Source organism: Nycticebus coucang, chromosome X (assembly GCF_027406575.1).
Source record: "Nycticebus coucang isolate mNycCou1 chromosome X, mNycCou1.pri, whole genome shotgun sequence".
Lineage (NCBI taxonomy): Eukaryota > Metazoa > Chordata > Mammalia > Primates > Lorisidae > Nycticebus > Nycticebus coucang.
Genome location: NC_069804.1, coordinates 166,457,549 through 166,470,854, shown reverse-complemented (window position 1 = coordinate 166,470,854; position 13,306 = coordinate 166,457,549). Strand labels below are relative to the sequence as shown.

The following is a 13,306-nucleotide window of genomic DNA, read 5'->3' as shown; positions in this document are numbered from 1 at the left end:
TGAGAAATGCATACAAATTATATAGCCAAAGAGCTGATAACAAACAACTGTCTAATAAATTTACCTGCGCTTTTAAAAAAAAAAACTACACAACTCTATACTTTTTTAATTTCAAAATATTAAGGGGATATAAATGTTTTCTGTTACATTGGATAGCTTTTATAATGCCTAAATCAGGGCTGTCAATGTGCCTATCACCTGAATAATGTTCATTGTATCTGATAGGTAGTTCTTTACCTCTCCCATCCTCCTCCCTCTCTCCTTCTTTTTTAAAATTTTCTCTTCCTTATTATTTATTTTTGAGACAGAGTCTCACCATGTCACCCTTGGTAGAGTGCTGGAGCATCACAGCTCACAGCAACCTTCAATCTCAGGCTCAAGTGATTCTCTTGCCTCAGCCTCCCAAGTAGCTGGGACTACAGGTGCCCGCCACAAAGCCTGGCCATTTTTTGTTGCAGTTGTCATTGTTGTTTGGCAGGCCTGGGCAGGGTTCCAACCCACTAGTCCTGGCGTATATAGCTGGTGCCCTAGCCGCTAAGCTACAGGCACTCAGCTGTCTTCCTTATTATTTTCTATTTAAGAATATTACAGGTGGGCGGCACCTGTGGCTCAGTCGGTAGGGCGCCGGCTCCATATACCAAGGGTGACGGGTTCAAACCCGGCCCTGGCCAAACTGCAACCAAAAAATAGCCGAGCGTTGTGGCGGGCGCCTGTAGTCCCAGCTATTTGGGAGGCTGAGGCAAGAGAATCGCTGAAGCCCAGGAGTTGGAGGTTGCTGTGAGCTGTGTGAGGCCACGGCACTCTACCGAGGGCCATAAAGTGAGACTCTGTCTCTACCAAAAAAAAAAAAAAAAAAAAGAATATTACAGGCATACAGATGTTTTGGTTACATGGATTGTTTTTGTGCAGTTTGAGTCAAAGTTATAAGTATGCCCACTACCAAGATAGCATGCATTATATCCATTAGGTATGAATTTACCCATTCTCTCCTCTTCCCCACCTGCTTGGTTTCCATTGAGTTTTACTAACATAGGTACATATGAGTGCTGACCAATTAGTACCAATTTAATAGTGAGTACATGGGCTATTTGTTTTTCAATTCTTTCAATACTTCACTAGAAGAGTGGCCTCCAGTTCCATCCACATTGTTATAAAAGGTATTAGTTCACCATTTTTCATGGCTGAGTCATACTCCGTGGTATACATATACCACATTTTATTAATCTACTCATGTACTGATGGACACTTGGGTAGGATCCAAATCTTCGTGATCGTGAATTGTGTTGCAATAAACATTCAAGTACATATGTCTTTTTGATAAAAGTTTTTTTTCTCCTTTGAGTAAATATCTACTATTTGGATTGCTGGATCAAATAGTAGGTCTACTTTTAGTTCTTTGTACTAGTTTGTAGTCCCACCAGCAGTGTATAAGTGTTCCTCTCTCTCTGCATCCATACCAGCATCTATTGTTTCGGGACTTTTTGATAAACACCATTCTCATTGGAGCCAAGCACTACCTCACTTTTGTTTGTGATGATTAGAGATGTTAGCATTTTTTCATATATTTATTGGCCATTAGTCTATGTTATTTTGAAAAGCATCTGTTCTTGTCTTTTTCACTCTTTATATGGGCTTTTTTATTTTTTCTAGCTGATTTGTTTGAGTTCTCCCCTCCCCTTCATTTCCAATGAAGTTTACTTTTCTCTGTGCCCGTTTATGACTGATTTGGTATAACATACAAAATTACAAGACATCAAACATGTGTTATATTCAAAATGCTATACTTATACTCTAGAAATATTAGAAATATAACATTCAGATTAGGCAGAGTAGGCATTCAAGTATTTGTTGAACCAAAAATGCACATTTTTACTTACAGGAGAATTTATCTGATTGTATCTGGTAATATCTCTACGGAGAGTCCTTAAGGTGATCATAGCTATCATTCCAGAGAGGAAAATAATAATAACAAACGAATTCATAATACTAAAAAATTTAAGAAAGAAAAGTTAAATTTCAAATTCCTTAAATGAACACTAAAAGGAAAATGTGTATACACTTAAAAGAAATTCAAATTATCATTATGTCAATCAGTTTTCTAAGGTTAAAGTTACATCAGAAACTGAATGCATCATATATTAAATGAGCTAAAGCTGTATTCTAACAGAAGCAACATTATTTTAAAGGTTATTTTGAAATTTTTTTCTTTTTTTATCATACCTGTGTACATTAGTGCAATTAAGGGGTACAATGTGCTGGTTTCATATACAATCTGAAATATTCTCATCAAACTGTTCAACGTAGCCTTCATGGCATTTTCTTAGTTACTGTATGTAGGCATTTGTATTCTGCCTTTAGTAAGTTTCGCCTGTACCCATTCTAAGATGCACCATAGGTGTGGCCCCACCCAGCACCCTCCCTCCATTCTAACCTCCCCCCTCCCTTCCCCTTCCTTGGCCCTTTCCCCATAGTCTTGTGCTATAGTTGGGTTATAGCCTTCATGTGAAAGCTATAAATTAGCTTCATAGTAGGGCTGAGTACATTGGATACTTTTTCTTCCATTCCTGAGATACTTTGCTAAGAAGAATCCATGTAAACATGAAAGAGGTAAAGTCTCCATCTTTCTTTAAGGCTGCATAATATTCCATGGTATACATGTACCAAAATTTGCTAGTCCATTCGTGGATCGATGGGCACTTGGGCTTCTTCCATGACTTAGCAATTATGAATTGGGCTCCAATAAACATTCTGGTACAGATGTCTTTGTTATGTTGTGATTTTTGGTCTTCTGGGTATAAACCTAGTAAAGGAATTATAGGATCGAATGGCAGGTCTATTTTTAGGTCTCTAAGTATTCTCCAAACATCCTTCCAGAAGGAATGGATTAGTGTGCATTCCCACCAGCAGTGTAGAAGTGTGCCCTTTTCTCCACATCCACCCCAACATCTCTGGTTTGGGGATTTTGTTATGTGGGCTACTCTTACTGGGGTTAGGTGATATCTCAAAGTAGTTTTGTTTTCCATTTCTCTGATGATTAAGAATGATGAGCTTTTTTCATGTGTTTGTAGATCGTGCATCTGTCTTCTTCAGAGAAGTTTCTCTTCAAGTCCCTTGCCCACCCTGAGATGGGCTCACGTGTTCTTTTCTTGCTAATACGTTTGAGTTCTCTGTGGATTCTGGTTATTAGACCTTTATCAGAGGTATAACCTGCAAATATTTTCTCCCATTCTGAGGGCTGTCTGCTCGCTTTACTTACTATGTTCTTCACTGTGCAGAAGCTTTTTAGTTTCATCAGGTCCCAGTAGTGTATTTTTGATACTGCTTCAATTGCCTGGGGAGTCCTCTCATAAAATATTCACCCAGGCCAATTCCTTCAAGAGTTTTCCCTGCACTTTCTTCAAGTATTTTTATAGTTTCATGTCTTAAGTTTAAATCTTCAATCCAGTGAGAGTCTATCTTAGTTAATGGTGAAAGGTGTGGGTCCAGTTTCAATCTTCTACAGGTTGCCAGCCAGTTCACCCAGCACCATTTGTTAAATAGGGAATATTTTCCCCACTGAATGTTTTTAGTTGGTTTGTCAAAGATCAAATAACAGTAAGTAGCTGGATTCATCTCTTGGTTCTCTATTCTGTTCCAGACATCTACTTCTCTGTTTTTGTGCCAATACCATGCTGTTTTGATCACTATCGATTTATAGTACAGTCTCAGGTCTGGTAGCGTGATTCCCCCTGCTGTGTATTTATTGCTGAGTAATGTTTTGGCTATTCAAGATTTTTTCTGATTCCATATAAAACAAAGTATTTTTTCAAGATCTTTAAAATATAACAATGGAGCTTTAACAGGAATTGCATTAAAGTTATATATTGCTTTGGGTGGTATGGACATTTTAACAATGTTGATTCTTCCCAGCCATGAACATGATATGTTTTTCCATTTGTTGAATCTTCAGCTATTTCTTTTCTTAAAGTTTCATAGTTCTCTTTGTAGAGATCTTTCACATCCTTTGTTAGGTATACTCCCAAATATTTCATCTTCTTTGGCACTACTGTGAAAGGAATAGAGTCCTTGACTGTTTTTTTGGCTTGGTTATTGTTGGTATATATAAAGACTACAGATTTAAGGGTGTTGATTTTGTAGCCTGAGACATTGCTGTATTCCTTGACAACTTCTAAAAGTTTTGTAGTAGAGTCCCTAGTGTTTTCCAGATATATGATCATATCATCTGCAAAGAGTGAAAGCTTGATCTCTTCTGACCCTATGTGGATACCCTTGATCGCCTTTTCTTCCCTAATTGCAACAGCTAAAACTTCCATTACAATGTTAAAGAGCAATTGAGACGATGGGCAACCTTGCCTGGTTTCTGATCTAAGTGTAAATGATTTCAATTTAACTCCATTCAATATGATATTGGCTGTGGGTTTGCTGTAGATGGCCTTTATTAGTTTAAGAAATGTCCCTTCTATACCAATTTTCTTAAGTGTTCTGGTCATGAAAGGATGCTAGATATTATCAAAAGCTTTTTCTGCATCAATTGAAAGAATCATATGGTCCTTATTTTTTAGTTTGTTTATGTGCTGAATTACATTTATAGATGTACGTATATTGAACCAGCCTTGAGACCCTAGGATAAATCCCACTTGGTCGTGGTCTATAATTTTTTTGATGTGTTGTTGAATTCTGTTTCTTAGGATGTTACTGAGAATTTTAGCATCAATATTCATTAGTGATATTGGTCTATAATTTTCTTTTCTTGTTGGGTCTTTCCCTGGTTTGGGTATCAAGGTGATGTTTGCTTCGTAGAATGTGTTGGGTAGTATTCTTTTTCTATATTTTGGAAGACGTTTAGTAATATAGGAACTAGTTCTTCTTTAAAGGTTTGGTAGAATTTTGATTTAAAGCCATCTGGTCCTGGGCTTTTCTTTTTAAGGAGAGTTTGTATAGTTGATGCTATTTCAGAACTTGATATAGGCCAGTTCAACATTTCCACTTCATTCTGTCTAAGTCTTGGTAGGTAGCATACTTCCAGGTATTGGTCGATTTCTTTCAGATTTTCATTTTTCTGAGAGTAGAGTTTCTTATAGTATTCATTAAGGATTTTTTGAATTTCTGAGGGGTCTGTTGTTATTTCATCATTACCATTTTTGATTGATGAAATTAGAGATTTTACTCTTTTTTTCATGGTTAGGTTGGCCACAGGTTTATCTATTTTATTGATCTTTTCAAAAAACCAACTTTTGGATTTATTGATCTGTTGTATAATTCTTTTGTTTTCAATTTCATTTAATTCTGCTCTGATTTTGGTTATTTCTTTTCTTCTGCTGGGTTTGGGGTTGGAGTGTTCTTCCTTCTCCAGTTGCTTGAGATGTCCCATTAAGTTATTAACTTCCTCTCTTTCTGTTTTCTTGAGGAAGGCTTGCAGTGCTGTAAACTTCCCTCTTGGGACTGCCTTTGCAGTATCCCAGAGGTTCTGGTAATTCGTGTCTTGATTGTTGTTTTGGTCCAAAAATTTGGTGATTTCCTTCTTGATCTCGTCTATAACCCATCTATCCTTCAGCATAAGGTGGTTTAGCTTCCATGTTTTTGTATGAATATGCAGGTTCCTATTGTTATTGTGTTCAACTTTTATTCCATGATGGTCTGAGAAGATGCAAGGAATAATTTCTATTTTTTTTAAATTTGCTGAGGTTAGTTTTGTGGCCTAGGATGTGGTCGATTTTGGAGTATGTTCCGTGGGCTTATGAGAAGAATGTGTTATTTAGTTTTGTTGGAATGAAATGTTCTGTAGATGTCCTTTAAGTCCAGATGTTGAATGGTTAAGTTTAAATCTAAAATTTCTTTGCTTAGCTTCTTTTTAGAGGATCTATCCAGCACTACTAAAGGGGTGTTAAAATCTCCAACTACTATGCAACTGGAGGAAATCAAGTTGCTCATGTCTGTTAGAGTTTCTCTTATAAATTGAGGTGCATTCTGGTTGGGTGCATAAATATTAATAATTGAAATCTTGTTATATTGAGTATTACCTTTAACAAATATGAAGTGTGCATCCTTATCCTTCCTTATTTCGGTTGGTTTAAAGCCTATTGCGTCTGCAAATAGGAGTTCAACGCCTGCTTTTTTCTGCTTTCCATTTGCCTGGAGTATAGATGACCATCCCTTCACCTTGAGTCTATATTTGTCTTTTAATGTAAGATGTGATTCTTGTATGCAGCAGATATCTGTAGTTTTTGTATCCAGTCAGCCAACCTGTGCCTCTTTAGAGGACAATTTAAACCATTCACATTAATTGAGAATATTGATAAGCCTTTTGAGAGTCTGCTGGACATTTTTAATCCTTTTGCGACTGTGGCAGTTGGAATTTGATCAAAATTTTCTGGGTGGGTTTACTTTTGTGGTGGAGGATTACACTGGTCTTTATGGAGGATAGGTCTGAGAATATCCTGGAGAGCTGGTTTAGTTATGGCAAATTTCTTCAACATGTGAATGTCATTGAAGAATTTAATTTCCCCATCATAAATGAAACTCAGTTTAGCTGGGTTGAAAGTTATTTTGTTTTAGGAGATTAAAAGTCAATGACCACCCTCTTCTAGCTTGAAAAGTTTCAGCAGAGAGATCTACAGTTATTCTAATATTCTTCCCCTTGTAGGTGATGGTTTACTTTCATCTGGCTGCTTTCAGAATTGTCTCCTTCATATTAACTTTAGTGAAATTGATTATGATGTGGCTGGGGCATGTCTTATTCAGGTTGAGTCGTGCTGGAGTTCTGAAACTGTCTGCTATATGAATTTCAGAATCTCTTGGCATGTCCAGAAAGTTCTCCTTCATAATCTCATGGAGAAGAGACTCTGTGCCTTGTGAAGCTACTTTGTCACTTTTGGGGATCCCTGTAAGACGAATATTGGTTTTCTTCAAATTATCCCAGAGCTCTCTGAGTGAGTGATCTGATTTGCCCTCCATTTCTCTTCCTCTTTGAGAGTTTGGGAGCATTTGAAAGCTTTGTCTACAATGTCAGAAATCCTTTCTTCTGCTCGCTCCATTCTGTTACTGAGGGATTCTACTGTGTTTCTCAGATCTTTAAGGGCTGCAAACTTGTTGTCTCAATGTGTCAAAATCTTTGGTCATTTGGTCTTTGAATTTGTTGAATTCTTGAGATATCTTTCGGGTTACTGCTTGGAATTCTAATTTGATCTTATTTGCTATCCAGATTCTGAATTTGATTTCTGACATCTCAGCTATTTGTTTGTGCATGGGATCTTGTGCTGCGTCTGCCCCATTGATCCTTGGGGGAGTTGATTTACTCTGATTATTCATATTGCCAGAGTTTTTCTGTTGATTTCACCTCATGATTGTTTTTCACCGTTGCCTCTGGCCGTCCTCAGAGTTGGGGAGGTGTCTCTCCAAGATTAGACCCCAGCAGGATCACTCTATTGTTGCTGGATCTTTGTAGAGAGTCACCCTGTGTAGTTCCTCTGGGGCTGCCCCAGCCAGGGAGTTCTGGTTGTGGAAGCAGCGCCAAAATGTGACACACCCAGATCCAGCAACAGGGCGGGAGGTGGTGCACACAGTTCTGGGAGTGCCTGGTACCCAGTGACTTTGGCGCAGAGAGCTCAAAGCTCCAGCAGTCTCTGGCCAGAAGGGCTCTGTGCAGAGGCAGGGAGTGCTCTGGAGGGCATGCAGCTACCAGCGTCCCTGGCCAGACGAGTGGGCCGGTGTGGAGGCAGGGAGGGTACAGGAGGGAGGATGCAGGATTGCGTGGCTCCTGCAGATCCTGGTCAGGGCATACGGAGGCCCGGCAGGCATGGGTCGTGGGTCCGTGGTCGCAGTGTAGCTCTTATGGAAGTCTGGGCGGCGCAAAGCCCAGGATTTTGAGGTTGCTTTGAGCTGTGACACCATGGCACTCTACCCAGGGCAACAGGCCGAGGCTCCAGTGTGCCAAAACCAGTCTCACTCTGCCCCTGAGAGTTAAGGCTGTAAGGCAGCTCAGTCCCCGCCTTTAGGCTGCTCAGTTACTAGATTACTAACTCCCACCCGATCCTTGCTCTGCAACCCTGAGGGTGGAACTTGCCGGGGCAGTTCTCTCACAATGGCTCCCTGCAGCCCACAGCCAAACACTATTAGCTCCGTCCGGCTCAGCGGCTCAGTCTGGGGCCCTAGACAATGCCCAACGTTCTCCGCACTCCTGCTCAAGCTCTCCCCAAGGCAGTTCAACTGAGTGCCAAGTCCAAAAACACCGAAACAGTTCACAGGCAAGGCCTTTCCAGTTTGCGGTCTCACTGCTGCTTGTACTTACAGCTGCTGGCGGGATTAGTCAATCGAACACACGCAACCACTTGCCTGTTTTCCACTGTTTTTGTCCTCCTCTTGGGGTCCAGAAGTACCTTGCTGACTCCCTGCATCCTCAAAGGGATGATTATAGGCAGATCCCACCAGCCAGAGATGCCTGGAGTCTTATCTCCCCAGTCTCACCGTGCCCAGTTGCACGGAAGCTGTTACTCGGCTGCCATCTTGCTCCCTTCCAGCCAATTTTATTTTTTTTTTTGAGACATAGTCTCACTATGCTGCCCTCAGTAGACTGCCATGGTACAGCTCACAGCAACCTCAAACTCTTGGGCTTAAGTGATTCTCTCGCCTCAGCCTCCTAAGTAGCTGGGACTGCAGGTGCCTGCCACATGCCTAGCAATTTTTTTTTTGTTGTTGTTGTTATTGTTGTCCTTGTTTTTTTAGCAGGCCCTGGCCAGGTTCAAATCCACCAGCCCCCATGCATGTGGTCAGTGCCCGAACCACTGAACAACGGGCACTGAGCCTATTCTGAAATTTTTTAAAAGTACATTCTCAAGGAGAAATAAGGAGAAGTGAATAAGAGCAGTAAAACAAACTTTGTTCTAGAGCATGGAAATGGGAATGAAAGTTTTGGAGTCATGGGTTGAACTAATGGCTGACCGACTTCTTAGTTAATGGATCAAAACCATGGTCTTTTAACTATATCACTCTATGAGCTTCAGGGCAAAGACCCCAATGATCACTTATCTACAGGCTCTTATTACTCTTTCTAAAACTTAAATTTAAAAACTATCCTCAAATCAAAACCAGTGCCTTCTGTCATCCTACACATTGCCCTCAGCTAAACTCATACACACCAACAAAGTGTCACCAGAATCTATGGAAGATTGGTATCTCACTAAAACAACAGCACTGGGCTCAGCACCTATGGCCCAAGCGGCTAAGGTACCAGCCACATACACCTGAGCTGGCGGGTTCGAATCCAGCCCGGGCCCACCAAACAACAATGACAGCTGCAACCAAAAAATAGCCGGGTATTGTGGCAGGCACCTGTAGTCCCAGCTACTTGGGAGGTGGAGGCAGGAGAATCGCTTGAGCCCAGGAGTTGGAGATTGCTGTGAGCTGTGATGACTCCGCACTCTACCCAGGGCAATAGATTGAGGCTCTGTCTCAAAAAAAAAAAAAAAACCCAGCAGCACTGTTTTAGTGAGATACCAATAAGGGAAATTACATCTAAAATGTTAAGTGTTACAAGTAAATTAGCTCATGACAGAAACTACAGTACATTTATTGTTACATTATGTATTAATGATACTAGAGATTAGCCCCTATAATCTGTCTAGAAGCCCTTAACTTTCACAACTCCTTTGGAGAAACCACTGAAATAAATCCTATCGGAGGAGACTTCTGGGGAGTGACAAAATGAGATCTGGACTTTTGCCCAAACAGAAGACACTTTGGAAAAGCTACCATAAGAAGTAGGACAAGGAGGAGGAGGAAAAGGAGGGAAGAAAAGGTGAAAGAATAACAGGAAAAGGAAAGGAGATTATTTTCATTTTCAAAACAGTGGGAATATAAGAAGAAACATCACTTCAGAAGACTATACTCATAGTATCACATCATTCCTTATTTTCTTTCTTTTCTACATTTGTAGTCTTCTTCCAATAAATAGCTTTATTATAGTATAGAGAGATAATAAGGAACAAAATACTATATATACACATTCATTTCTCTTTTTGATCGGCTTCTCTGCCCAGTCTCCTAAGTTGCTAACTTAACCCTACTTCCACGCTCAACACTTGATCACAATTCCAATAATTGTGTTCTCAGGTGGGTCATCCCACAATTCTATGTTGAAATAACTTCTTCCACAGTCACAGACCTGTTGAAGATGCCTGAGGGTTAAAGTCCTTTCACTGAGTCCACTAGAGCACAACCTTCTTACTCTAAATCCACTAGAACATAAGCTTCTTGCAAGGAAAAGCTTCTTGTGCCTTACTCACTATTGTATCTCAGAGCCTACCACAGAGCTTGGCATCAAAATAGGGACTAAAAATATGACCTGTAGAATAAATGGTCCTTCACTGGCAGACATTACCTCCACAGTCCTCTCTGCTCTATGACCTGCCTTGATTCAATGGCCACTTGAAAGTTGTTATATGTAATCCATTACATATGTTTGTCATATGTAACCCTTTTACCTTTTTCTCGCCCTCTTCCCCATTTTTCATGACACCCCTGCCTTCCTCTGCCTCAGCTGCTTATCAGCTTTCTTTACTCTCTAATGTGCTTAGACCCTCTGAACCCACAAACAAGAGCTTCCCATCTGTTTGCATTTCATCTCTCTCGTAGTATCTACTTCCATGTCCTATCCTGCTGCTATCCCCTCTAATGTTCTTTGCATGTAGACATAGCATCTCCATGACATTTCAGCTTTCTCATTCCCTTCAGCATAAATGTAAATTTAAAATACCATCACCCTTTTTTTCTTTACATTGTGTATGTGGCCACATTGGGGGAGAGAGGGAGTGGAGAACCTAGCCACAGAGAAGAAAAATATGCGTCCCAAGATCATCTGAGATGACCAAATACCTTAATTTAAAAATATATACTGGAGAGCATGATGGCGGACAGGACAGACATATAGCCCACCTCTCCCAAGCCACCAGGTGAGAGGAAAGGCAGTCTGGACCTTCCCTGTGTGTGGATTATTGGAGTGGACAGACAGCTGGAGATGCCCAGCGAACTGGCAGTTTGCTATATATGAGGGGTAATTTAAAATCACAGACTCTGTTGTGGAGATTCTTCCCTGCTCGGCTGTGCCGGCCAGCAGGCCCCTCCCCTACGGAGGTCAGCAGCTTGTAAATGCTGACAAAATCCAATTGACAAATAATTAATCCTGAACTGAGGGAGGCATCTGAAAGGAGAGCCACTCAAAACCATGGGGAGCTGGGCAAACTGTTGGACAATTGAAGGGAAGGGATCCTGCCCGGGAAACAGACATTTTGAACTACCTTAAAGGGCGGGCACCTTTCCCCCAGGCGTTGGAGGGGGCTGGCGGTTCAGGCTGCATGGGGAATTGGCAGGCGCCCATCCAAAAGGGAAACTCTGATCCATAAAACTCAGAATAAGTCCCCCGAGTGCTCCAACCACAGGAACCGGCTTGAAGCCTAGGACCCGGCTTTGGCTTCTGGAGCCACGAAGCTTCTGAAGCTGTGGACCGGCTTTGGCTGCTGAAACCGCAGGAACCAGCTACAGGAGATAGAGCCAGGAGCCCGCCAACAAAAGCACTAACTCAGCACCGCTCCCCTTATGGCCAATTGCAGTCGCCAGTTTGCAGGGGAACCTGGGAACAGAGTGGAGGGACTTTGGAAGCGAGGACACCTGCACTGAGTGGGAAAGTCGGTCGCAAGTGCTGTCTGGAAAAGAACAGCCGAGGTTGCACAATTCTTAGGCGACAATCTTTTACGGAAACTCCAAAATGGCGATGGGCCATGGGAAGGTGGTTACCATGGTAACGGTATAAACTGTAAATCAGGTATAAGTCTCGGAACCACTCACAGCGCCACCTGGTATCCAGAAAGTATATCGCAGTATGAATATATTCCTATGAAAGTTGATCCATACAGCAGACATATAGATATTTATAGGTATATTTCTACACACAAGAATATTTTTGTAGTTGATGCCTTTCTTTTGTTTTGTTTTGTTTTTGGTTTTCATGTTTTTTTTTGTTTTGTTTTGTTTTTGTCTGTTTTTTCCTCACCATTTTCTTAGAGGAGATTTCTTTTTTTTTTTTAATTTTTTTTTTATTAAATCATAACTGTATACAATGATATGATTATGGGGCATCATACACTCACTTCATAAACCATTTGACACATTTTTATCACAGTGGTTAACATAGCCTTTCCGGCGTTATCTCAGTTACTGTGCCAAAACATTTACATTCTACATTTACCAAGTTTCGCAAATATCCCTGTAATATGCACCACAGGTGTGATCCCACCGATTCCCCTCCCTCTACCCAACCCCCCCTTTCCCACTTCCCCCTATTGTTAAGTTGTAGCTGGGTTATAGCTTTCATGTGAGAGTCCCAAATTAGTTTCATAGTAGGGCTGTGTACATTGGGTATTTTTTCTTCCATTCTTGGGATACTTTACTAAGAAGAATATGTTCCAGCTCCATCCATGTAAACATGAAAGAGGTAAAGTCTCCATCTTTCTTTAAGGCTGCATAGTATTCCATGGTATACATATACCACAATTTATTAATCCATTCGTGGATCGATGGGCACTTGGGCTTTTTCCATGACTTAGCTATTATGAATTGGGCTGCAATAAACATTCTGGTACAAATATCTTTGTTATGTTGTGATTTTTGGTCTTCTGGGTATATGCCCAGCAGAGGAATTACAGGATTGAATGGCAGATCTATTTTTAGATCTCTGAGTGTTCTCCATATAGCTTTCCAAAAGGAATGTATTAATTTGCATTCCCACCAGCAGTGCAGAAGTGTTCCCTTTTCTCCGCATCCACGTCAACATCTCTGGTCTTGAGATTTTGTGATATAGGCTAGTCTCATTGGAGTTAGATGATATCTCAAAGTAGTTTTGATTTGCATTTCTCTGATGATTAAAGATGATGAGCATTTTTTCATATGTCTGAAGGCCGTGCGCCTGTCTTCTTCAGAGAAGTTTCTCTTCAAATCCCTTGCCCAGCCTGCGATGGGATCCCTTGTTTTTTTCTTGCTGATGCGTTTGAGTTCTCTGTGGATTCTGGTTATTAAACCTTTGTCAGAGATATACCCTGCAAATATCTTCTCCCATTCTGAGGGCTGTTTGCTTGCTCTGCTTACTGTGTTCTTAGCTGTGCAGAAGCTTTTTAGTTTGATCAAGTCCCAGTAGTGTATTTTTGAAGCTGCTTCAATTGCCCGGGGGGTTCTCCTCATGAAATACTCACCCAGACCAATTTCTTCAAGGGTTTTCCCTGCATTCTCCTCTAGTATTTTTATAGTTTCATGTCTTAAG

General features: G+C 40.8%; 1 protein-coding gene across 1 annotated transcript in view; it reads right to left on the bottom strand.

Moving 5' to 3' along the window:
• Positions 1-13,306, bottom strand: part of LOC128577361 (transmembrane 9 superfamily member 2-like) — a 143,264-nt gene that overhangs the window by 44,608 nt on the left and 85,350 nt on the right. Inside the window, exon 9 of the mRNA XM_053579573.1 lies at positions 1,878-1,986. Coding sequence (XP_053435548.1) covers positions 1,878-1,986 — 109 coding nt within the window. The remainder of the gene's footprint in view (positions 1-1,877; positions 1,987-13,306) is intronic.